Genomic DNA, 27,897 nt, shown 5'->3' with positions numbered 1-27,897 from the left:
CTCGAGGACTTTTTTTTTATTGCCTTTTGAGAGAGAGAGAGGAAAGGAGAAAGAAACATTGATACAAGAGAAAAGCATCAATTGATTGTCTCTTGCATGTGCCCTGATGGGGAATTGAACCTGCAACCCTTTGGTTATGGGATGGTGCTCCAACCAACTGAGCCATGCTGTCCAAGGCACAAGAACTTTTAATAGCTCCAAGAAACAGATCTAAGAAAAGAATCAGATATTTGCCTGATACCCATGGAAATAGAAAGGGGCAAAGAAAATGCCCCTTTCTTGTCATGTTGAAGATGCCCCCTGATACTTTTCTAGTATTCTCTCTTCTTGCCTGGAATGACTGATATGGTAGGATATAGATTCACCCTGGAGACTAGACTGTCAGGTGTTAGCCTCATCACTAATGACACATTACAGTAATAATACAATAAAGAATCAGTCTCAAGAAAGACCAGTTAATACCCCTGATTTACATTTTAGGTACCTGTCAAGGAAATGAAATTCTACCAGGCAGTGTGGTTTAAGGAAACAGAAGTTAGACATAGTCCATGCTCCTAGAAGTAATACACAGCCCAAAGAGATGGTTAGGTGATAAGATAAAAGAATGAAATATATACACAGTTCTCATATGTCACTGAGAACCTTCTGCATGGGAGCCATTATTTATCATTAACTCACTGGCTATCCTGAGTACATCCCTTTTAATTTTTGTGTCATATTTCTTCTTTGTTTTATATTCTGAGGTCCAGAGAAGATGAAGAAAGTGGGACTAGTAAAGTGTGTTGGGGGTTCCTCATAAAGGAAGTATTAGAAGAATGTACTTGGAAGTAACTTTTTAAAATGCTCCCACATCCCAAATCAAACAGAATTCACATTAGAGATTTGCTGATTGCGCTCTTACAACAAGAATTCAGCACTTCGCTGTCATCTAATGGCATCCTATCTTAAAAAATTTCTACTTTATATTTATTTACTTCTCAGTTTGATTCTTCTTCAAGTGCACATTCTTAATCTCAAACCTCATGTAGAGAATTATTTATTTAGATGTCTTCAAACTGGTTTCTTGGCATAGTTCTTGCATGGTGTGAATAAATTCTTCAGATAAGGTCTTTCGTGACCCACTGTGACGTTCTGACCTTCATTCTTGTCATTCTTCAACAGACCTCATTGAGAGCAGCGTAAATAGTTTGTGAAATATTTTGACTTTTAAACTGTGGCATAGAATCCTGTAGGACAGTGGTTCTTAATCTATTTGGGGTAATGTATTACTTTGAGAGTTTGAAAAAAAAGTATATGGAATCTTTCCCCAGTAAAATGTGCATATATTCACTTGCAAAAAGTTCTGCATGAAATTTCAGGGAATTCATGAAACTCATGATTCTGATTCTGCAGGTTGGGGGTGAGTCTCGGATTCTGCATTTTTAACAAGCACCTTGGTAAGAATGGTGCTTCTGGTCTCAGATCACACTTTGAGTGACTGGGGAATAGAGGACCACAAAGAAGTATTTTTAGTGCATAAAGAAAACAAACCCATGGTTTGGGTCTCCTATTGATTTTTCATTAACATGTCTTAAAATTTTTACAACAATGAATGTAGCACTTGAAGAGAAAGTTATATTTTACTTTCTAAAATCTGTTGCTTGGAATAGATTACCAGCGTTACTGTTCATGAAATTTTGATTCTGATTTAACCTATTTAAAGTTAGCTATTTTTATTCTCTAAAGTGAGAGCTTTTTACCATTTTTTTGTGCTTTTAATGGAAATACATTTAATATATTCTTTGAGTCAAATGATATTTTTCGGCTATTTGCTATATCTTTTAGCTTGATGATACTTCATAGGAAACCATAGAATGAGATGGTAGGAAATCCCAAATACCTAGAATATAACTTTGCACATGGTAAGCATTTAGTTAATATATTGTTAATCTGAAATCATATTGTGTCAGAGATGGGAAAAACTGGGAACTGAGGATGAAATTATAGTAGTAAATTGTCATGTTGGATGAAAAACCATCTCACATGTTGAACCAATTGAAAGAGTCAGTCTCTTGATTGCTGGTAAGTGTTGCAGGATAAGTATTCCTCCCATAAAACTGTATTTCATTTTTGTCTAAGCTAATAGGGTCACTGTAATCAAGGTAAAGCTTTTTTTTTACATCTCTTACACTAAAGTTGAACTATAAACTGATGATACTTGACCATTTCTGATTCTTACCTTAATTCAATAGATTATTAATGGAAATATGTATGATTTCAGGAATTTGGTTTGAATGTCTATATCATCCTGTGCTATGTGCAAATGTAATTGCTTTTCTGTAAATGTCTAGATAGGACATATATTTTTAGAAGTAGTGAAAATTTTATTTTTATTTTTATTTTTTTTAAATTTTATTTTATTTTTTCAAATACATTTGTCTCTGCCTACCCCCCACCACTTTCCCTTGCCCCCTCCCTTCTTCCCTCCCTCAGCTCTTCCCCTTTGGTTTTGTCCATGAGTCCTTGCTATATGTTCCTTGACTTGCCCCTTCCCTTCCTTTTCTCCTGCCCTCCCCTTCCTCTGTCCGTCTTGTCTCTGTTGGTTTCTTTTCCTTTCAGTGTTGCTGGTCTTATTTTCCTTGTATCTTTGTATTGTTGGTTAGGTTCCACTTATAGGTGAGATCATATGGTATTTGTCTTTTGCCCCCTGGCTTATTTTGCTTAGCATAATGCTCTCCTGTTCCATCCATGCTGTTGCGAAGTTTAGTAGTTCTTTTTTTCTTTCTGCTGCGTAGTATTCCATTGTGTATATGTACCATAACTTTTTGATCCAGTCATCTACTGATGGGCATTTAGGTTGCTTCCAACACTTGGCTATTGTAAATTGTGCTGCTATGAACATTGCGGTGCATAGGTTCTTTTGTATTGGCGTTTTGGTGTTCTTAGAGTATAGTCCCAGCAGGGGAATCCCTGGATCAAAAGGCAGTTCCATTTTCAGCTTTTTGAGGAAATTCCACACTGCTTTCCACAGTGGCTGCACCAGTCTGCATTCCCACCAACAGTGGACTAGGGTTCCCTTTTCTCCACAGCCTCGCCAGCACCTGTTGTTTGTTGATGTGTTTATGATGGCCATTCTGACCGGTGTGAGGTGGTACCTCATGGTGGTTTTGATCTGCATTTCTCTGATGGCTAGTGATGCTGAGCATCCTTTCAAATGCCTCTGGGCCCTCTGTATCTCCTCCTTGGAAAAGCGTCTTCCCAGGTCCTTTGCCCATTTTTTGATTGGATTGTTTGTCTTCTTGGAGTGGAGTTGAGTGAGTTCTTTATATATCTTGGAGATCAAACCTCTATCTGATGTATCATTAGCGAATATATTTTCCCATAGCATTGGCTCCCTTTTCATTTTGCTGATGTTTTCTTTTGCCGTGCAGAAGCTTCTTATTTTGATGAGGTCCCACTTGTTTATTCTTTCCCTTTTCGTCCCTTGCTTTAGGAGACATATCAGTGAAAAAATTGCTGCGTGGGATATCTGAGAGTTTCCTGCCAATGTTCTCCTCTAGGATTTTGATGGTGTTGCGACTTATATTTAAGTCTTTTATCCATCTTGAGTTTATTTTTGTGTTATGGTGTCAGCTAATGATCCAATTTCAATTTTTTGCACGTAGCCGTCCAGCTCTCCCAACACCATTTGTTGAAGAGGCTGTTATTGCTCCATTTTATGCTTCTGCCCCCTTTGTCAAATATTAGATACCCATATAGACCTGGGCTTATTTCTGGGCTTTCTATTCTGTTACACTGGTCTATGGGTCTGTTCTTGTGCCAGTACCAGATTGTTTTGAGTATAGTGGCTTTGTAGTAGAGTTTGATGTCCGGTATTGTGATCCCTCCTACTTTGTTTTTCTTTCTCAAAATTGCTGAGGCTATTCGGTCGTTATGGTTCCATATAAATTTTTGAAATGTCTGTTCTATTTCTGTGAAATATGTCATTGGTATCTTAATAGGGATTGTGTTGAATCTATAAATTGCTTTGGGTAGTATGGACATTTTGATGATATTAATTCTTCCAGTCCATGAGCATGGTATATGCTTCCATTTATTTGTGTCTTCCTTAATTTCTTTTTTCAATGTTGTATAGTTTTCTGCGTACAGGTCTTTTACGTCTTTGGTTAAATTTATGCCTAGGTACTTTATTTTTCTTCTTGCTATATCGAATGGTATTTTTTTTTCTGATTTCTTCTAGAAGTAGTGAAAATTTTATATTGAGAGTTTATTTATGGATCTGGAGTCATCAAGACTATCATTTTTAGATATTTGAAGATAAAATACAAAGAACTCTGTAAGGTAATATATGACTGAGTAAGAAGGAGGACAGTAATACTGAGGGTAGGGTTAACGTAAGGATTGACTGAAACAATGTCTAAAATGGTCTTGTCACAATGCCTGGGACACACAATGTTGTTATTATATAATAGTTACCAGTTAGGCAGGTTGTGTGCTTTTTTGGGGGGGGGGTAATAAAAGTTAAAAAAGTTGATACAGTTTTTGATAATGCATATTTGTATGGACTGATAAACACCATCTCCTATAAACAAAAAACATGCTGAAATAGAGCTGTATTGCGTAAGAAATAGTTTTAAAAAGCAGGACCTGTGATTTCTTCTTTGTTTTTAGGTTACTTCAGAACTTCTGCATTCATAGAACATGTCATTAAAACATACTTATGGCACATCTCATACTCTAGTTTGTCTCTCTCTCTGTTTACATACTTGTAGAGAGCAATGGTCACCATGTTATTCATACAGTTCTTCGTAGATATGGGTCAGAAAAATGAATGTGATCAAATGATCCACCTCAGGATTAGCTCTCAAGATTTAGTGGAGTTAACAGATGGAATTGCTAATTTAACTACAAGTGGCATGTAATATAAAGCCTTTTGGGGTGTCTTAATAATAGTTTTAAGTACAAATTTTGAAGTAACAGTGTATATTTGTTTGTTAGTGCTGCCATAATAAAATACCACAGACTGTGTGGCTTAAATATCAGAAATTTGTCTTCTACAAGCCCCAAGATCAAAGTGGCAGCGGGGTTAGTTTCTGCTCAGGCTTCTCTCCTTGCCTTACAAATGGCTACCTTCTTGTTGTAACCTCACATGACTAGTTCCCTGTGCTTCCCCTGGTGTGTCTCCGTCTTCTTATAAGGACACCAGTCCTAATGTATTAGGGTGCCACACTTATGGTTTCATTTAATTCTAATTACCTCCTTACTGGACCTCCAGATACAGTCACATTGGGTGTTAGGGTTTCAACATAGGAATTTTGGGGGTAGCACAATTCAGTCTATAACACAGGATGATTGGAAAGAATTCAAAATTTGTATTTAGAAGGTACAAATTCTCTCAGCTTTGTGCTGTTGGAGCAAATTATGTCGTTTCTTTAAGCATTTCTTTTCTCACCTATAAAAATGCCAATAATTAATTGATGTCAAGTTGTTTGGGAGAAATCTTAGTTATCGGGATATTTAACCCAAATTTCAAACTTTTTAAAAAAACTTTCTATTGATAAGAAGTTAACAGAAAACAAGGATCATTTCTCAGTAAGCTAAAATGAAATAAAAGATGCTATTAGAACTTCAGAGTTTAAATCAGAGGTTGCCGATTGGCATCCCATGGACCAGAAACAGCTTGCAAAATGGTTGTTGGCTTGCATAGTGCTTAACATTTTAAAAATTAGTTGCCAAATTTTAAAAGTCAATTGAATTCATATAAAAATCTGTATTTCCAACTTAGACTCTTTCTAAACATGGTAGTAATAGAGTTGCTTTGAGTAGCAACGTTACCACAAGAGATCTGGTTTTTCCACTAAGCCACAACTCTTGCTGTGTCTGCATCGGCAGTTGCCATTTATTATCACATTTATGCTGTTGTTGAGGGAAATGTATTATTATTTATACTGAGTCTTAATTAAAGGTGAATGGAAGACAGACTGACACATGTTTGAAAAAAGTAATGAGAACATAGTCTTTTGTAAAAATGAATAATAATATGTCTATTTCAGACAATACAATTTAAAATGCTGGCCTACTTCACTTATTCCCAATGCCCACCAACCCCTTGTAGGCTTAGGGCTTTTCAATTCTATTATTAATGAAAGCTGATCTATTAAAGCTAATATATACAGTCAAATGAAAAGTATTAATAGATACCCACATGTATAATCAAATGGCAATAAAGACAATATAGAAAGTTGAATGAAAACATTATGGCATGCTTGAGACATTCTGTTTTGGGTTTCTTATTCCCGTTCTTTGATTTTTTAGGGCTATTCATTGGCAAAAATACATTATGACTCACACTGATTTAAGATCTTTTTAATTTTTCATTGCAGTGATATTTAGAAGGTCTTGTCATTTGAAATTACTTGCCTCAATTACAGACACCTACCCGCCTTTCAGATCTTACAGAAGTTCTCTTTTATACACTCATTGCTTATTCAGCTACCCCTTCACTCTGTGCTAAGTTGTTAATAACACCAAGCAGGGAATGTATTCCTTTCTTCTCCTTGCCTAATACATCTAATTCTACTTTTACCCAAGACTAGTTTATGCTCACCTGTTCTGTTACCCTCTTTTAAAAAAATTATTTTTCTTTTGAAGACTTTAAATCTTCAAAAAAGTAGTAAAATGAACATCATATACCCTTTACCTAAATGCTCCACATATTAAAATTTAACATATTCTCTCTCTCAAATATTTGACTTTGAAGGAATCAAACTATACATATATCCACTTATCCCATGCAAAGCTGAGCCATTTGAAAGTGTCATATTTCATCCATCATATCTGAACTCTCAGTACAGCAATCTTTAGTTTCCTTAGAATTACATTCTCTTTTATAACCACAATACAATTATTACACTTACAAAATTTACCATTGATGCCGTAACTGTCACTTAATATACAACCCATATACTAATTTCTCCAGTTGTCCCAATAATGTTCTTTATAGAAGATTTTTCTTTTATTTTCCCTGCAGCCACATTTAGACAAATATCAAACATTGCATTTAATTTGTATGTCTGTTTATTCTCCTTTAATATCTCTATGTAGGTACATCCTTGTGATTAGGTTAAGTTTAATTAGTTTTGGCTGGATATTATGAAAGTAATATTATGTTCTTATCAGTGCATCACATCAGGAGGTACACAATTGGTTGAACTGGTGTCTATGAAAAGGGTACCTTTCCCTCTTTGTAATTAATAAGTGATCTGTGGAGTGATTCTTTTAGACTATCGGAGTATCATGTTCCTTACCAGTTTTTTACCCATTGGTTTTAGAATTCACTGAAGATTCTTTTCTGAACCATGTGTTAGTGGTTATGTTAGTGGTTATGTTAGTGATTATGAAGTACTGATTTATTTATTTTTATCATTTCTTTGACAATTATTAGTTGCATTCTGCTATAAAGAACTTTTCTCCCTTTTCTTTTTTTAATGTTAGTATTGGCACATGGATTCTTATTTTATATATGTGGGTTATATTCCATTCTTGTCTTTCATTTTGATTCTATAATTATTCCAAATGTGGCCAGCGTAAGTCTCAACCATTATCCTTTGACATGTCTTCATCAATTTTTTGAATTAAATTTATTGAGGTGACATTAGTTAATAAAATTATGTTATATAGGTTTGAAGTGTACAGTTCTGTAATACATCATCTGTATATTGCATTGTGTGTTCACCATCCAAAGTCAAATCTTTTTGCCACCATACATTCAGTCTCTTTTACCCTTTTCTACTCCCCTACTCCCTTTTCCCTTTGGTAACCACCGTACTGTTATCTGTCTCTGAATTTTGTTTGTCTTGTTTGTTCATTTGTTGCTATCATTTTATAGCCCACATATGAATGAAATCATTTGATTCTTTACTTTTTCTGTCTGACTTATTTTGCTTAGCATGATATTCTCAAGATTTATCTATGTTGTTGCAAATGGCAATATTTCTTCCTTTCTTATGGCTGACTAGTATTCCACTGTGTATATATACCACAGCTTCTTTATCCAGTCATCTACTGAAGGACACAATGGTTGCTTTCATGTCTCGGCCACTGTGAATAATGCTGCAGTGAACATAGGGGTACATATATCTTTGTGAATAAATATTTTCAAATTTTTCAGGTAGATACCCAAGAAGAGGTGTTGCTGGGTCATAGAGTAACTCTATTCTTAATTTTTTGAGCAATCTCTATACTGTTTTCCATAGTGGAGGTACCAGTTTACATTCCCATCAACAGTGAATGAGGGTTCTTTTTTCTCCACAACCTTCCCAACACTTATTATTACCTGTCTTGTTGATAACAGTAACAGGCGTGAGGTGGTATCTCATTGTAGTTTTCATTTGTATTTCCCTTATAGCTTCCACCAATTTTTGATTAATTCCTTTTTTTTTTTTCCTGGCACAAGATGCTCCTGGTTCACTCCAGGTTCTGCCCCAGCCCCAGATTCAGCTGTTTCTTCAAAGAGCTCTTTTCCTATTGCTAGAGAATGATATTTAGAAACTGAGATGTGGGCATTAGATATGTTCCTTTGTGGAGAGACCAAAGAAATAGACATGCCATACCAACACATAGACAGTTTTATAAATCATGAGTTAAAACTAAAGCTTTTAATTTCAACCTGATATTACAGGTAATATCTCTTCCTATACTAGATTTGTATTTCTTAGAATTTGGGTTTCCAGAATATCTATATATTTATTCATTTATATAATCATTTAGCACAAAGTACTGATAGTTCTGTCCAGAATTGCTTTACAAATGTTACTAAAAGTTACTACTACAGTCTCCTTTTTAACCACAATACAATTATCACACTTAAGAAATTTACCATTGATAGAGTAACTGCCACTTAATATACAACCCATATACTAATTTCTCCAGTTGTCCCAATAATGTCTCATTTATTAAGTTCAAGATTTTTTTCCAGTTCTTTTTATTTAACAGTATATCCCACTAAAGCTTTATAGTTCAGAGTATTTTGTTCAAATGTTTCTTGGCTATTTTTTTTCCTTCTGTGTGATTGTTACCAAATTGATATATAATTAGGTTCACTTGGGGTTTTTTTTTTTTTGCATTATTTTTTATAGTTGCCTTATTTTATTCATATTTTTGACTATGGAAAATATCAACCTGGTTTAAAAGGCAAAATTATATAAGAAGATATATTCAGTAAAATCCCATTCTTCTCTTCATCCGTTCCACTTTGTTCCTACCCATACTTTGTTACGGATATGTGCCCTTCCTGACTGATACCTTACACAACATGACTGTTAATAGCATAACACATATATACTTTTTGTAATTTCTTTTATTCTGAGAACATATCCACATCAGTTCACAGAAATCTTTCTCATTATACTTTTATTACCAGATAGTATGTCATTGGTTGAATGTACTTATAGTTCATTCAGCCAATCTTCTACATGTGGGTGTTCAATGATTTTCAATGTTTTCAAATTAAAATATAGTATCTCAACTATACAGCTGCTGGAATTGACTGTAAAGCAGCTGGAATTCTTATATATTGCATTGAAAATGCAAAATAATATGGATACTTTGGAAAACAGTTTGGTAGTGTTTATTCATATACACTTACCATATATATGATCCAGCAATCTCACTTTTAGTTATTTACCCATTATATTCACACAAAACCCACACCTCAATGTCTATAGCAATTTTATTCATACATTACTAGAAAGTAGAAACAATCCAAGTATCCTTCAGTGGGAGAGGGGATAAATGAACTGTGGTATATCCATAACTGGAGTATCACTCTGAAACAAAAAATACATGAGCTATAGATACATGAAAGAACACAGGTTCATCTGTGTTGAACCTCAAATGCCATATGATAAGGGAAAGAGGCCAGATTCAAAGGCTGCATAGCATCTGAGTCTATTTCATATGACACTCCTGAAAAGGGAAAGCTTCAGGCACATAAAATAGACCAGTGTTTCCTAAGAGCTGGGCATCAGGGAAGAATTCGACTACAGAGGGGCAAGAACAAATTTTTTGAGGTGGTTGATCTTTTAAATTTAATTTGTGATGATGATTACAGGACTACATGTATTTGTCAGAACTCATTGAATTATTCATTAGAAAGGGTAAATTTTACTGTACATAAAGCATCTTAAAACATAAAAACAGTTTCAAAATAACCCCCCAAACCTGAGGTGTATATTAAGGGTAGGTTCCTAGAAGCAGTATTTGTTGATTAATGGGGTAAGAACATGTGTAGTTTTGTTAGATGTCAAACTTTGCTCCATAGATATTGTACCATTTCCTATATATCTTTCCCCTCCAGCAATGTATGAGATGCCTTGACAGCCACTGGAGTATTTTGTTAAGCTTTGAATTTTTGCCAGTTGCACAGATGAAAAATGGTATCATTGTATAGTTTTAATTTGTATTTCTATTTCTATAAGTGAAATGTGGTATCTTACACATTTGAGGGCTATTTGTATTATTTCTTTTTTTTCAGTAAATTTTCTGCTCATGTATTTTGCCCCATTTTTGTAATGATTTTTGTTTTTCCCTTCAATTTCAATGAGCTCTTTATACATTCTTTACATATAATATTATAACATTATTTTCTATTACTTTGATGCATTTTTTCCTCCTCTCAGAACTTCTATGCTTAATACCTTATTTAGTTCTAAATTGCCTTTTTTGGCCTAACAGTTTACAATTGTTTAGCATATAGTAGACCATTGGTAAGTAAAGACCAGTTGAACTTTTATTTCCCCAGTGTTTAGCTTCAAGCAAAGAACTCTTGAGGGACTATCTTTTGATTTCAGCCACAAAGGTTTTTGCAGTGTCTCAGTAAAGAGAAATGGTGATTTTCCCTTATTTTCTTCTGCTTAGAGCAAACACTTGATTAGTAATCTGGGGATTTCTCAAGAAGAATCCTAATAATTTGTGAGACACTCCATAGAAAAACATGGAACTTTTAGGCTAGGGCACAAGTCAGGGTATTCTTATATGTTCAAAGGCTTAGAAAATTCTTTATAGTTTTGCTGATTCTAGTCACTCAGAATCCTGGCCCTTCTGATTTGTTGATGTGGTGTTGGTGTTCAGTCCAGCTCTATGAAGGTTTATTTCCAAATGAATTATACCCTTCTTTTCTCTGAAGTTTCGGAAGCAAAGTAGGACAGAAAAGTGAAGTGGTGAAAAAGTTTGCCAGGTATTTCCTGGCTTCCAGACATAATATGAGCAGCCAAAATTGATCCTCCAAATGCAAAGGCAATGCCCCTTCAGCTAATCATTTGTTGTTTTCTCCCTTCAGAAAGATGCATGGTACTCTTTAATGACTTGAGATCCAACTAATGCTCAGAAATGGGCACCAAGTCCCTGCATTCATTTACAGATACTGGGGAGCTGTTTTGTGTAAAATGGTAATCAAACATTTTCAAGAAGGAGAATGACTCAAATAATTAGTGAGAAACATATTTAAATTCCTTGCAAACTTCTGTCATATTCTTTATGGACGATCCACCTACTTTGAAGATTTCATAAGAGGAAAATAAATGGCCTGTGTCTGTGTGTATCTCCTGGGACAGCTGTGCGAACGGCAGGGCGAGAGCGCACTAATGCATTTCTGTTTTCATGTGCTATCTTTATCAGCAGCGTGGTTAAATTTCTCAGTACATTGGCTTCTGCTCTTGAGTGGAAGGAGCCAAGCAATCTTTTCTTGTACTCTATTCTTTTTTCCTAATGGTATGCTTACCCAGTAATAAAGCAGGTAGATTTATCAGGTTGTTACCTGCAATTACTTTTTTTTCCTACCTTCATTCATTAGTGAGTCTTTTAAGACAGTAGAAACAGTAACTAACTCCCAACTCCTTTTTTTAGGGGGCAGAGAGTGTTACAAAAATACTAAATGGATGCACCTGTTAACGTCTGAATGCTTTTACTTATTTTAAAATTAAATTTTTTTTCCTTTAGTAAGTTAAATCATTTTCTTAATTTTGAATGAGAGGAGCTTACCCATTAACCTTTTTATTTCAAACATTTTGATCTGACCTAAGATGTATTAGAGAAGAAGAAAAACATCATAAAAATCAGATCCTGATGTTTTGCAAGAATTTTCATAATTAAAAACGTTCATGTTCTTTTTTTTTCTGACTTTCTAATATTCCCATTTCTACTTGGAATTTTTATATTTTCCTCAAAATATATTGTATGCAGGGGCTTATAAGACTGTTTTTCCATGTGCCTTTCATTAATCCTATTTATAAATTTACTTTCTTACTTTAGATCTTCCTTTGTCTCCAGACTCTTTTTAGTTATTTATATAGTGGCATCATTTGATAGCTGGTATATTGATTGTATACAGGGTCTTTAACAACAAATGTTTTGCAGACAATAATTAAGAAGTATTGCTTTGGTGGAAGTTGTTAATATTTTTCATATAAATGTAAAAGTTGTATTGAAACAGAGACATTAGCCATATGCATTGGTACCTAGTGATACATGATCTCTAACGGGTATGCGATTGTGTAATTGTATAATGTACTAGTTACCTTCTTATGTCTGCCTCAGAATGCTGTGATCCAGAGACCCCTGAATTCTTTTACTAGAATATTATTTTAATATCCTAATTTATATAATATTATAACATGCTCTGAGACATAGGATTCTTAGTTACAGAATCTAAAATCTTACTTACTACTTGTTTCTCTGAAAATAAAGAGGTTTGAGCTGACAGAAGGCACTAATGTTCTCCATTCAGAAACTATATAGAGAATTAGGCAGCTGCTGTCCTTGGTGATGAAATTATTTCATGTGAATTCATAAGGAAAAGAACTAGTTAAAAAAAGCAGAATAATCTTGAATATACTATTTGTGGCTATGGTTTATATCTTCATAGATCTATTTGAACTGGAAAAATGCCTCCTCTAGTATCTTAATGTCTTGAGTTCCTGACTGCCAGGCAGAGGAAATGTTTAACTATTTTAATCATGTTTCTGTATCTCAGAAAGAAAGCCCTTATGAGAGGAAATGACAACGTCCTACCACAAAGTTATCTCTTATCAGTTATAGTCTCAGTCAATAATGATTTGTCAAACTTGGACATGTGTAAAATGCAAGAGCTGTGTTATTTACTTTGGAAAGGAAAAATTAGATGAAGCTGATAGCAACAGAGTCATGGCTTTTGTTAGGAGACAGAAACCATTAGAGACAGTCATTGTTAGCTTAGGAAAGTGTCCTTGGACCCCTCCCTCGGCCCCAACTGAAACCTAAACCTGCTTGAATCATTCTTGCAGCTTGAGGGAAGGGAGAGGCAAAGGAGGGGAAGAAGAATGAAGACAGTTTTGACAGAGATTTAGCATTTTAAATGGAGAGCAAAAGGTGGACCTTAAAACAGACCTATGTGAGTCAGAAAAACTGCCTTTTGTTCTCTTCCCCACCCCATTTATTTAGATTTTTGAAAGTTCATTTCTTATCCTTCCAAACATGTAGCATTCCTTCACGTACAGTGTAGGTTGCTCCCTTACTTTTGTGTTTCCCTAGATGTGATTCTTTTTCATTAGTGAAAGTAGAGAAAACACATCTAGCTCAAAGCAACATGAGTCAGTGCGTGCTTTACATACCTTTCTCCTCACAGCACTCTTGGTTCCTCACAGATTTCCTAGTGTTCCTCACAGAAGGAAGCACAGAGGAAAAATGATTTCTAAATAGCAGACTGTTTTGAGGAGGAAGGTAAAGTTTGTAAACTGAAGCCCTGTTTTGCTCCATCTTTTCTTGTCAAGATTTTTGTGTACTGCTTTCAAAGCAGGCAGCCGTGTGTTTAGGAGGGCTTAACTGGACTATGATTTCAGAGCTAAGAAATAGCAAAGCCAGTATTTCCAGGTCAGGGTACTTTAAACAGTTTGAGGTTGAGTATGATGACGTCAAGACAGACTCACAGAGAATAGGTTTGGTTGTAAAAATTTGGTGGAGATGACAGGAAAGACCTTTGTCTCGTGTGTGTGTGTGTGTGTGTGTGTGTGTGTGTGTGTGTGTGTGTGTTTTAGTTGGCCCAGATAAACCAGTCTTATTAGTCCCTTAGTAAGGGGCCCTATTAGCTTATTCATCACAGATTTATAGGGAAACTGCCCCCTAATGTGGATGTTTATTCTGTAAGGGTGGGTCTACATATGAAAGAGCCAAGGCTCTGTCTAGAGAATGGCTTGAGGCAATCAGTTTCCTTTTGAATGAAACTATGGCTCAGAGTCAAAGCAAAACAAAATAAAGTGCATAAAGAACATATAAGCAAAGTTGTGATTAAATTTTATTCAACATTAAGTAAGGAAATTTCCTTATCTTTTTCAAATATATTTATAATAAATAACTTTATAATCCTTAATTCTAAATAAAGAAAAGAGTTCATTTCCTTTACAGATCAGGTTTTTTAAAAATATTTTTCTTGTTTTTTTTTCATATGCATGTTTAATTTTGGTGTAGTTTAAATACAATTATACATAAAATTTTCTGAAATTTTTCTGTTTTTCTTCTTCTGAGCTATGGTTTTCTTCCTTAGCTATAGTTTTCACTGGTAGGCTCTTGTTTTCTGGAAAGACAAAATAAATTTTCTTCTTCAAATCTCCACTTTGCAGTCAATGAGGTGAGACTGTGAAGATGCCTTAATGTTGTGGTCATTTCAAATAAGAGTGCCTAAATGATCACATGTTGCTTCATTTTGTGTTATTAAGATAAAAATAAGTTACCATTTGTACTCTTAAAGCTGCAATTTTTATGTACTTTTTAATGCTCTTTTTGTAACTACATATGCCCACCTGTGCATAAACTGTTTTCTCAGTAACTTTGCTTGGGTCATTGTGCAGGATCTTGAGGACCTTGCTATCAATCTTTGGATTCACATAAAAGTTTGAGTGCTTATATAGTATATAGCACTATGAGATTCTTAAATATAGAGATTTAATCTCCGCCTTTATGGGTTCGAGCAAATGAACAAAATTGTCAATAAAGTTGAACCAATAAAGATGCTTATATTCATACAATTACCAGTGTTACAGTAAAGACTTCAGCTACATCTTTTTTAAGAATTACTTTTTAATGTAATTTTATCTTTTTTGCTTTGCTTTTTGTTTTGTTCAATGTTTACATTCAGTCATTTTTTTTATTCTTACTAAATTCCTATAGGTCAGTCGATAGTTTCTTTTTCAGCTGAAGAAATTAAGGACAAGTAAATTGTGATTTATTGTTGTCAGGTCACATAACAAATTGGTTTTAGCACTGACTATACTCTATTTCTTACATGATGTTTTATGTTTTACTTTCTCTGTTGATATCTAGGTTTAATCTATATGCATTGTTCATATCGTATTTGCTGGTATTACTTGTAGGTTTGGCTTTCCTGCTTTTTACCTTAGTTTTTACATGATCTCCCTTCCTTTCCTAGCATATTTCTGTATTTTGATTGCATTGTGACTTAAATGGTCAAGAATTATTCTTGACCCTTCAGAAGCTGGCTGGCTGGTTGTTTAATTCATCCTCTGTGACAAGTTTTGTTTTGACCACTGAAATGTAGTTTTTTTTATGTGGACTACCATGAATCTAAGAAGGCAAAGTCAAACTTTCAAAGTCACATCCTCATCTTCCTTTCCATTTGCAGGCCCATGGCCTAAAATGTATCAATTGTATCTCTAAAAACAGATGCAGGACCAGTGACACCTGTTCCTCCTCTCTGTTACCCATCCTTCTATTCTGTGTCCTAGCCTCGGCGTTTATTAAGCACATGGCCAAAATGCCCAAAACTAGGCTTCTGGGGCCATGGTTGGTTTGTTTGATTTGTGTTCCTCTCTTAGAAGCTAGAGTTAATCTTTTTTTTTTTTTAAACAGTTGAGTAGTAAATCTGATGCAGTTGCTGTTAATAGCTTTGTTTGAATATTTTGTGACAATCTTGATTGTTTTGCAGGTACCTGGGGCCCAAGATTTGGTGGATTTCTCTCCTGTTTATCGGTGTCTACACATATATTCTGTCCTGGTAAGTGTTTAGCTGGCTCTGCCTGATAAAGATATATATTGATTTTAAACTCTGCTTTCTCATTTTTGATAATTTTTCTGTTTATTGTTAAGAATAAGAAAAGAGAAACTTATTTAACAAGTATTAATTATAAAAATATCTTCCTGGTATTCTTGAATCTTTTATGTTTGTTATATGTTATAACTAGTAACATTAATTTCTATTAGTCAACAAGTTATTGGATTATACCTAAAAATAGTTACATGTTCAGATTTCAGTTCTGAATTTAATAATGCAGTTATTTAAATAATAATAGCCTATCCTTACATATTAAAATGATATTTGTGAAAACTTTTTTTATTACTGATTATAGTTATTCCTTTTGTCATACAAAGCATAGGAAAGATGAACCTCTTTGGGGGAAATTTTATGGGTGTTAATGATATTCTAATAAATGAGCTAGAACTCATCTCCATCTTGGTAGTATACCCACATGCGGACACAAAGATACGTACAAAGCCAGTCAAAAAAAATTAAATGTTGACATTAAAGTATGATTAAAGACAAATTGATGAGAGAAGCCCATTATTGACTTTTTATTAATAGCAAAGTTCAGGGAAGCTTCTATCAAGTTGTTATTACTATAATGCTAATAAGCAAAATAAGTCTGGGTATATCTTATTATCCAGTCTGTTATCCATTTTCCTTCTTCATTTATTTAACATAGTGTCACTTGGTACATCACTAGACGGTTTGAGACTGGTCTGTGGATGCCATGGCCTGCGGTATTTTGTGTGCTCTCCATTAATTTGAGAAAAGACCTGGTAGCTTTCTCTCCTCTCTTCTCTTTCCTTTCAGTCTTCCTTGGTCTCCAGTTCCTTCTTCCCCTCTCCTTTTCTCCACTCTTTTTACCATCTCTAATTCCTTGTTATATATAGATGAAGCAGAATATAATTGAGTTGTATCAAGGCATTTAGAATAAGTAGACAATTTTTTTCAACTTAATGTATAGGGAATTAAAGAAATCATATATATCTTAATTTGTGGCACACTATTTCATACAAAGCCATCATTTATATTTTATTTTATCATTTTTTTCCTATTCATTTCCTATCCACAAGCCCAATTGTCTTCTATCCTCAACTAGCTCTAATATGTTTAATTTATGGTCATGGTTGTGTTTGTTCCTTGAAAAATAGTGATTTTTGTATATGAAGGTGTTTTTGATTTACTCAAATGGTGTTGTCTTATGGATTTAGTTCTGTTTCTTGTATTTTTTAAGTTCAACACCATTTATAATATCTATCCTTGTTATCTGTATATCTAACTCATTGCCTCACACTTCTGAATGATAGTTAACTGATGGTTTGTATTTGATGTGCTTTAATTAATCTATTACGTTGATGATCAACACTTAAATTGCCTCTAACATTCTTCTGTAACAAATATGATCCCCTTATGAACTTCTGTTTTTCTATGATTTCTATGCCTAAGAGTGGAATTTCTGGGTATAAGGTATACATATAATACTTAATTTCACTAATTCTTGATTTTTGTTAATCTGATGAATATTGAATGGTAGCTTTGTTATAATTTACATTTCTCTGATTACTAGTAACACTGCGTTTCTCTTTATAGACTTACTGATCATTTAAGATTTGTCTTCTTTAAACTGCTCCTCTTTAACCTTTTTCAATTTTATATTGGATTTTGGATTTCTTTTCTTTTTTTTTGTTAGTGAAGCACCTAGATAATCATAGTTTTCCCCCTCTGAAATGTCTAGCCTGTTATATGTAGAAAAGGTGAAAATTTTTGTTTGTTTCTGTTTCACAGTGATACCTTTTTAAAAATTAAATTTTAAATTTATTGGGGTGACATTGGTTAGTAAGATCATATAGGCTTCCAGTTTACAATTCTATGATACATCATCTGTATATTACATTGTGTGCCCACCATCCAAAGTCAAATCTTCTTCAGTCACCATAAATTTGACCCACTTTACCCTTTACTATCTTCCACCTCCCTTCCCTTTGGTAACTACCATACAGTTACCTGTGTCTATGAGTTTTTGTTTTTCTTATTTGTGTATTTATTGCTTTCAGTTTTATATTCCACGTATGAGTGAGATTATATGGTTCTTTTTAATTTTTATTTTTTTATTGTTCAAATACATTAGTCTCCATTTTCCCGCCACCACTTTCCCCTGCCCCTACTCACCCCCACCTCCCTCCCTCCATCCTTCCTCACTTTGGCTTTGTCCATGGGTCCTTCATATATGCTCCTTGACCTCTCCCCTTCCTTTCCCTATTACCGCTCTCCCTCCTTCCCTGATGTTACTCTTGGTTTCTGTTTTCTTTTAGTGTTGCTGGTTATATTTACCTTGCTTGTTTATTTTATTGATTAGGTTCCACTTATAGGTGAGATCATATTGTATTTGTCCTTCACCCCCTGGCTTACTTCACTTAGCATAATGCTCTCCAGTTCCATCTATGCTGCTGCGAAGGGTATTAGCTCTCTCTTTGTTTCTGCTACGTAGTATTCCATATCATATGGTTCTTAACTTTTTGATGTATTTTGCTTAACATGATATTCTCAAGATTTCTTGTTTCAGTTTTAATTTTTTATTTTTGCCAAAAAAAGAAATTTCAGATATTTCTTTCATATGGTAGATATTGACAGTTTAGGATGTTATGTTTTCTTTTTCCAGCTTGTCATCATACACTAAACTACATCTGTTATTTGTCATGAAACAGAAATTACTGTTTTTGATAGAATCAAATCCATTAATTTTAACCTTTTATGTAGTTTATGATTTTTTCTTTTTTAAAAAAAATCCTTCTCTATTCTAATGTCATTGGCACTCCCTTATGTTATCTTTTACATTTTACTCTTTACATTTTGGTTTTGATCTGTCTTGGGTTCACCACTGTATATGGTATGAAATATAGTTCCAACTTAATTTTTTTCTATATGGTGAATTCAGTTTTACCAACTCCATGTACTATATAATTTGTTCATCACCAGTGATTCCTGTTTTACCTCTGGTACACTAGATACCCATATTTACATGAATCTATTTCTCAGCTCTATAATATATTTTATTTGGTTTTGTAATACCTCTACATAAATGATAAAAAGAAGTCCCTTCTCACTTCTCCTCTTTTAAATTGCTTTCATTATTATAGATCTTTATTTTTCAACATATATTTTAGAATCAGTCTGAGTTCATAAAAAAGTCCTTCTAGAATTTTGATTTGAATTGATTAAAATTACACATAAATTTTGGGAAGAACTGAAATGTTTATAATACTGAGTCATCTCATTCATGAAAGAATTAAGATCTACTTTTAAATTATTTAATAGATCTTTTTTCTATGTTAATAGTTTTTGGCATTCTTCATTAGGTTAATAGCAAAAAGACAGTTTTTGTTGTTATTTTCTATTTTAGTTTCTAATTACTTATTGCTGATATTGAGGAACACTATTGACTTTTGTATGTTAACCTTACATCTGGCAACTTGGCTCAACTCTTATGACTTGTTTTCTGGCTTATGATAGATTTCTGTATAGTTGATCATAATGTATATAGATATCAATTTTATTTCTTTTTTTTCTATTTATATATCTCATTGTTCTTTTTATTCCTTTATTATGTTCACCAGGATCATCCTTATCTGGTTGTTTAGTAAGGTGATCGTGGCCATTCTTGTGTGATTTCTAATCTTAAAGAGAGTATCTCTGGTTTTTCCTTTAACTGATGTTTGCAATAGGATTTTGGTAAATATTCATCCAGTCATTCCTAAGCTCCTGAATTTTTTAAAATAAAAACATAAATGAGTGTTGAATTTTATGGAATATATTTTCCAAATATATGATATAATTCTGTGGTTTTTATCTTTTAGTTTATAAATATAAATTTCATTGATAGGTGTTTCTGATATTAAATAACTTTCATTCTTGTGATAAATCCAACTTGATGGAGATGCATTACTGCTCTTTTTTAAAACATCCTGTAGAATTTAAGTCTTATTTGTTAATTAATTAATTAATTAATTTTTACTTTTTAAATTTGTATCTATAGTCATGAGTAACACAGGCCTGTAATTTTCTTTCTTTTTTCTTTTTATATTTTTGGTATTTTCCTTATATGGTTTATAAGTCAGTGTTATGTTAGCCTCCTTAAAATGGTTGAACATCCTTTCTTTTTCTCTTTTATGAAATTATTTATATAAAATAGGAGTTATTTGTTCCTTGACAGTTGAGTAGAAATCCCGTGCACAGTAATATGCATTTTTTCTTTGCCAGACAACTTTCTCCTTACTCCCTATCATCTTGCTTCTATGTTCCATGATTTTGTTTAGCCTCTTCGTTAGTCTGTATGGTTATAGGAGTTCACAGTTGTTGTATTAAGTCCAATGTGTATAGAAAAAACCATATTTACTCATATCAAGATTCAGGTTCATTTTAAGCCTTCTAATTGCAAAATCAAGTGAATTTTTCCTCAAATAGTGTAAAGTCTATGAAAAAGAATAGTTTATTTAGTTTAATGTTATATCCTTGGTACCAGTGACAGTCCTTGACAAATAGTAGTTACTCAATAAATATTAGTTGACTGGATAAATAAATAAGTGGTAGCTAAAGAATGCAGTCCATTTTGAATATATTTTAACTTTAACCTTATTATTCATTTACTTATTCAATAAGTGCTTACTGATTTTCTCTCCTGCATTAAATGAATTTGGAGAAGCAAGGATGTGTAAATAAGTCAAGAACTTAATGCTTTAAAAAAGTTATAATCTACCAGGGCAGAAGTATAATTTTTGAATAACTATAATATGACAGCACTATATCTCATCACTGTGTACATGCTAATTTTTGTAAGATTTTATGTTATAGAAATTATAACAAATCTTCCTCAAGTGAGAACTGTAGTGACTTATGAATACTGAAGTAATTAATTTGCATACTTACTAGCTGTGTAGTGTTAGGCAAGTCACTTAAACCTTAGCTTTTTCATATATGAAATGTGATAATTACCTGCTTAGTGCAGTTATAGATAGTGTATGAATGGTGTGTAGCTCAGACTGTGGCACATAATTAGCATTTAATGGCTGGCAGTTAATCTAGCACAAGTTATGTATCTCTGATGCTTATAATTAGACACATTATTAGTATTTTAAAAATTATTTGATGAAGTATAGTCATGTAGATAGAGGTTCTAATCTCTGCCATCAACATAAAAAGTTTATCAATTATTTAAAATTTATACATTCTTGCTCTGGCCAGTGTGGCTAGTTGGTTGAGCATCATCCCACAAACTGAAAGGTCATGGGTTTGATTCCTGGTCAGGGCGCACGCCTCCTTTGCAGTTCCATCTCCAGTAGGGGCAGGTTTGAAAGGCAACCAATCAATGTTTTTCTCTCACATCGATGTTTCTCTCCCTCTCTTACCCCCTTCCTTCCCTCTCTCAAAACCCTCTCCCCTTTCCTTTTTCCTTTCCTCTCTTTCATAAAGCAATGAAAAAAAGCCCTCAGGTGAGAATTAAATAAATAAATAAAAAATTATACATTCTTAAGTATATAAAGACTATGTAGTCCCTGAACTATGAAGATTAAATAGGAGGACCTTAAATTACCCATTTAAAGAAACTCTACACAGTGGTATTTTATAATATTGAAATATTTGGTATTCATAAATTTTTTGGTAATGCCTTTTAGATAAGGCATTGTCTATATGGCAGAAACAGGCCTCCTTGCCCATTCGTAATGAGTGGTTTCTAGTTTTGAAAAGGTGTAAGTTGTGGTAAGAACTCAGCTCTATTTTTTTTCCTGGTATACATGGTTATCTCTTAGACCTTGCTGTTTCAGACCCATAGAGACTTTAGTAACTCAGATGTCTCTTTTGCTAAAGGAAGGGCCAGAGCATGGTAACTTTTAAGGTTGACTCTTTTCAAAGGTTTTTGGGGGCTGTAATTTGTCGCTTTCCTGTATTTGTTTTCTTCACTAATTTGTATTATGTTAGGTGAAGGATAGGTCCTCATAATATTAGTGGCAAAGATATTTGAAAATCACTAATTTGTATTATGTTAGGTGAAGGATAGGTCCTCATAATATTAGTCACTAATTTGTATTATGTTAGGTGAAGGATAGGTCCTCATAATATTAGTGGCAAAGATATTTGAAAATGGATTACTTAAGATGAAGGTGTGTAACACAAATATTTTGTTTCCTGATCTAATTAACATTAACATTAACATTAATATTTGAGAAAAGACTTGGGAGTAGAGAAATGAGGACTGAGAAGTAAATAAACCTCATTTCTCTCATTCCTTTGTATTCCAATGCTTGTCTTCTTCATTCTCTCACCAACCCGGCATTTTATCTTCTGTTCATACCACTAACCTCAGTCTGTGTCTTACTGGACCTTTCAGCTGCTTTTCTTTTCCAATACCCCCTTCTCTTCTACCAGCCTTTGTGAGAGTTACCTGTTTTGGTCCTTGTGGGCTTTACTTCTTTGCATCCCTCAATGTTTCCACTTCTTTCTCTCCTGCCTTTCTTGAATCGTATTACCTACTTCATGGTTTAATGTGCTAATGACTTTCAAACATGTATCTCTACTTCTCAGATACCTTTTCTTGAGCTTTATACTTATAAATGTAATAGTCTACTGACCCTTACCTTTGGTTATTTCATAGGCAGCAAAAACTCTTTATGTTTCAAAATGAACTCCTGAATAGTAACCAATCATCTGTTGGTTACCCCCTGAATAGTAACAATGTCATCTGTCTAGTTACCATGCAAAAACCTAAACTCTTCCTTTTTTTCGCAGTACCATGTTCATATTATCAAATCTTGCAAATGCTACCTTGATCTCAAAATGTTTTACTTCATCTCATTCTTAAAATGCTTGCTCTAGTTCAGATTTTTATCAGGATTATTGAAACAGTCTCCTAACCATTTTCTCTACTTTATATCATAAATTGCTAACTCACTTTGGCCTGTTGTAATAGTAATCTGTCACACAAATCTGACATTTGAGGTCTGTCTAGAAAAAGTCCAGCCATTGATAATATAATGAGAATGGTTTGTATGGCATTGATGTAACCTGACAGCCAAGGAAGGACTGGAACACGCATGTGTGAACAATGACGACTTTACTATATTGTCAGTGGGGACAGTAGACACCCTTGAGTGAGCACGTGTACTCTATGTCCACTGCATTCAAAATGACTGGGCAAGTAGAGCAATGAATCTGCATCAAATTTTGCATTACACTTGAACATTCCTCCATGGAAACTATTCGGATGATTCAGAATTCTGCAGCTATGGCCAACAGATGATTGGCAGCTTCATCATGACAGTGTGCCCGCTTATGTATCACATCTCATGCTGAGCTTTTTGGTGAAACAGCAAATCACCCAGGTGACTCAGCCTGTGACTTCAGGCTTTTCCCAAAACTAAAATCACCTTTGAAAGGGGAGAGATTTCAGACCATGGGTGAGATTCAGGAAAATAAGATGGGGCAGCTGATGGCGATTGGGAAAATTGTGTGAGGCCCCAAGGTGCCTACTTTGAAGTCATTGTCCTATGTACAATGTTTCTTGTATCTTTTTCAATAAATGTCTCTATTTTTCATATTACATCACTGGATCCCTTCTGAACAGACCTCATATGTTATTCTCTACGTGGTCATCTGTGGAGTAAAATATAGACGTTTAGAAGATAATATAGCATATAGCAGTTTAAAAGATCTTTCATGTCCTGTCTGCCATATTTCCTGCTGCTTACCACCTTGCTTTAATAATACTGAAATGCTTCTAGTTTTTTAAATATACTGTGTACTATGCTATTCCATGCTTCTCATCCATTCCTCATACTAGTCCTACCACTTGAATTACTATTCTCATGTCTTTTTATTTTGCTGATTCATGTTTAGTTCATACTTGTGTCCTCCAGCAAAGTTTTGGATATTTTAGGTTGGCCTCGGTGGACCCCCAGCCCCTTTGCATTATTATAGGGCCCAGAACATGTTTCTATTAGTGCTTACTATATATCATAGTATTCTGAATATGTATCCTTTTTCCTCAATAGACTATAAGCTTTTTTAGGGCAGGTACCATGCTTTATCCCTCTTTTGTAGCCCTTACACTTAGCACTCAGTAACAGTAGTATATAATACTCAATAAATGTTTGTTTTTGATTTTGAAAGGTAAGTACCTTCCTTTGACCTGTAAAAGAATCCAGTGTTCTGGTCTCCGGCAGTGTTATACAATATCAGGGCTGGGATTCAGACAAGGGAAAACAGTTCTATTGGTGTCCAACGGAAGGATCATAACAGAAGTAACAAAAAGTTCTAATATTTTGTCATTTACAATAGTGTTTATCTGAACTTTTGGCCTGGAGGATAACAAGGCACACTTTGAATAAACATGGCAATATTTATTATTTTTAGTGAAACCGACCTTCCATTCACCCCCCTTTTATGGCTGTGCTGCTTATAAATTCCCAAAGGATTATTTGAAAAATCCTACTTATATCTGCCAGCCTTATCAGTAGGGCAGGAGTTCACGTATTGTAACAGGAGGTCAGATTTCGGTCATGGTCTTATAGATGGGGCCAAGCACCTGTAAATTCTTCCTTTGGTGACTAAAGTGAAGTACAATATCAAACAGGCAGTGAGACTTTTCTAGGAAGTGCTGAACTTTGGCAGGAAGGGCAAACTTTGTCAGGAGGAGGGGAGGGAAGAAAGTGAACAAGGGTCAGATAGTGGTTAATTGAGACTTGGTCCTTGATGTAGCAATGCAATGGAAGTGTTCAGGGCAAAGGTAGATATATTTTATAGAATTATTTTAAACAACTTATACTGTTTAAATCTTCATATACAGTTTAGAGATGGGCAGGTAAGGGACAGGATATAAAACATTTCACCATCATTAAAGATAGTATTTTTTTAAGAAGAGAGAAAATAACAAGCTGAAATGTTTTTCTAGAAGAGCAGTGATGAATAATAATGATCTGAGATTCTTGTATATAATGTAGTAGTCATTTAAAATATGGGTGGACTGTCTGTCTAATGGAGACAAGAGATCAGTCTGTCTGGCAGATTTTCTGACAATGCTGTAAACCCACTGACATCTGCTATGTTTATGGGCTCCAAGCCTTGAAACCAGCTCATTTTTGACAACAATTTGTATGTACTTTTAAGCTCCTCTGTGTACTGAATCTTTTTCAGATTTGCTGCTCACTCTTCCTTCTGTCACCGGAAGGGCAGATATATCCCATAAAAGGAGCTTGGGTTGCATTAAGAGACTTGGGGGCAAAACTGTAAATGCAACCATACCCCTATTGTGTGGGTATCCTTTATGATCTTACCTTCTTGGGCATCTACATTATCTGTGTATTAATTATGAAAATTCTAGATTAAAACTTGATAAGTGAACACCTGTGATCTCTATGTTTTTCTGCATGTGTGTTATACTAGAATAAAAAGTTTAAAGATTTCTGACGTCTTGGGTTTAGGGGTAGAAATTATAGCAATGTATGATTTTTTTTTTGGTAAGCAGAAATCCCTCAGTATTATATGAATTACAAGAACCTCAGTTGTATCTAATTGTTCTTTGATAGAAAGCTAACGATATAGGGGAATGCAGAATGTAATAGCACAGTGAATTCATTATTATTACAAAGATTCCAGCAAGTACAGTATTATTTTAAATTCCTTCGGCAAAGGGCATCTGAGAATTTGACGAGCGCTGTGAGCCTTTTCCCTAGTCAAAATGCACATAGATACATGCATGTGTAATTTTGCTTAGAATTTCAGAGAAGCTTCCCTAACTTCTGAATCTCATCCATCATAGATCTAGAAAGAATCCCTCATGTAAAGGGTACTACAAGGTGAGTTAGGGTTCAGGTCTCTACTGATAGGAGACCTATGACTCAGAATAGCTTACTCCTATTCCATTTGAGTGTCTCCTTTTAGATCTCCTAAGGACCACCTACCACCTTGTCTCTTTCTTAGGTTTAGAAACCTTGCCAAAATCTAAATTTAAAAGCATATTTCCAAGTGACCTTATATCTGTGTCATAAATCCTTATTCCCTGGGCAGCTATTATGGTGTGGCAAGCTGGTAACCTGTTTTTCTGTTAAAATAAGTTAGCCTCAGCACCTAAACTAATAGTTTTTTTCCCCCTGAATTCTACTTAGAAGGAATCAGAGCAGAGGTTTAGGAAGGATTGTAGGAACTATAGTTAGTAATTTATCCCCCTGAACATAAGTAATTGCATTACATTTCAGAATATTTTATCTCTTACTTTTAATAATATCTCTTTCTACTTGACTATAGTTAGGAGAAGTGAATCAGCAGCAGAGCTAGAATTAACCCACAATCTCATTACAGTCGTACTTCACGATCATTGCTGGAGCAGGGGTTGGGGTGAGGTGGCAAGGGCAGAAGACTTCCTGGAACACATTTCTCCCTTGTAATCTGAGAGCCTCTGCTCACATGGTCTGCTCCGACTGTCGGGGGAAACTACAAAATTCATGGTCATGTAACTACAAATAATAGCAAGGAAAGGGTGTGGAGAGTGGAAAATGGAACAGATATAAGCAGTTCTAAGTGACATGTTTTCTGAGGTGTTCAGGGAATTATTTAATGAGATTTCTTAAAGGACTTTGGTAGCAATTGGCTATTGCTGCGGAGCACTTGGGAAATAAATGCTTGCAGAGTGTAAGACACTATTAGAGTTTTCATTTAAAGAAAAATGGATAGCATTGGCATTGTTAAGGTTAGGCTTAAAGATCTGATTGTATAGTGGCAGTTGAAGGGTTTAGTGTTTATATATGGATTTTATATAACACTTTGTTCAGCAGTCTCATAGTGCTTCACAAATTTTACTACATTAAATAAGTGACTTCTATGTTACATATGAAGAAAACATCTCACTTGGTAGAAACTGGCCTCATTCTGAATCATGCTATGAAAATAGTAGTTTTTTGGCACCAGAGGAACGACCTTTCATGTTCCTATTCCCAAACTTTTATCAGAAGGCACTGTTGCTATTTATGTATTTATTTTTATTGTTCATGCTGTTACTCTGCCCCCCTTCCCACAGTCCATCCTCACACTGTTGTTCATGTCCATGGGTCATGCATATATGCTCTTTGTCTGATCCCTTTACCTTCTTTCAAACAGTCCCTACCTCAGAAGGCATTAAATTTACTATTTAATAACAAGCAAATTTAGCAGTAAGAATTGGAACACAGTCTTAAAGCAAATCTGAAGGACTGGGTATAGTTTTGATGGCCACATTTTAATATTATTATTAATTTTTTAAAAATGAGACCCTTTTAAAAAATAGCAAAACATTTCTGCTACATCTTGATTGGCAAATGAAAAAAAAATCATACATCAACTTCGCATAGTTTTTGCTAGTGCTTTTCACCACCGTTGATCTGGCAGGGAATGTTAATGGGCAAATAGAGCTCTGCGTGGTTTTTTAGTTTTCATTAAAATTGATGATACTTTACCATAGCCTAGTTTTTTGTTTTTTTGTTTTTGGTACTCTGATTCTATTATAAATGTTAAGCCTGTTGACTTATATTCATTTTATATAAGTGTAATAAAAACCCATTATTTAAACTCTTTCAATATTTTACAAATACACTTGAATCAACATCTAAATATTTGATTTGGGCATAAATACCAGGAGGGTCATTTACAACTCCGATGGTAGAAATTAAGACAAATGAGAATGAGGCCTATATGCAAAATTCTAGGTGCCTAGAGTTTGTGAATAAGGGTTTTTTTTTTCTTCTTCAACATTTTGAAAGATAGTGCTACAGAGAGAGAGGGGGAAACATCACTTTATTTTGCCAGTCACACAAGATTGCAAACTGTGG

The 27,897-nt window shown here is 34.3% G+C and overlaps 1 protein-coding gene across 2 annotated transcripts in view; it reads left to right on the top strand.

Annotated features, from left to right (window-relative positions):
- The window catches only part of EXOC6B (exocyst complex component 6B), a 566,147-nt gene that overhangs the window by 217,592 nt on the left and 320,658 nt on the right, over window positions 1-27,897 (top strand). For both annotated transcript variants that reach the window (XM_054586855.1, XM_054586854.1), the window contains exon 8: window positions 15,953-16,021. In XM_054586855.1, the coding sequence (XP_054442830.1) occupies window positions 15,953-16,021 (69 nt within the window). The remainder of the gene's footprint in view (window positions 1-15,952; window positions 16,022-27,897) is intronic.

This window comes from Pteronotus mesoamericanus, unplaced genomic scaffold, assembly GCF_021234165.1.
Source record: "Pteronotus mesoamericanus isolate MK-2021 breed Mesoamerican mustached bat unplaced genomic scaffold, CSHL_Meso_final contig_98, whole genome shotgun sequence".
Lineage (NCBI taxonomy): Eukaryota > Metazoa > Chordata > Mammalia > Chiroptera > Mormoopidae > Pteronotus > Pteronotus mesoamericanus.
This window is presented reverse-complemented; position numbering and strand designations above follow the sequence as displayed.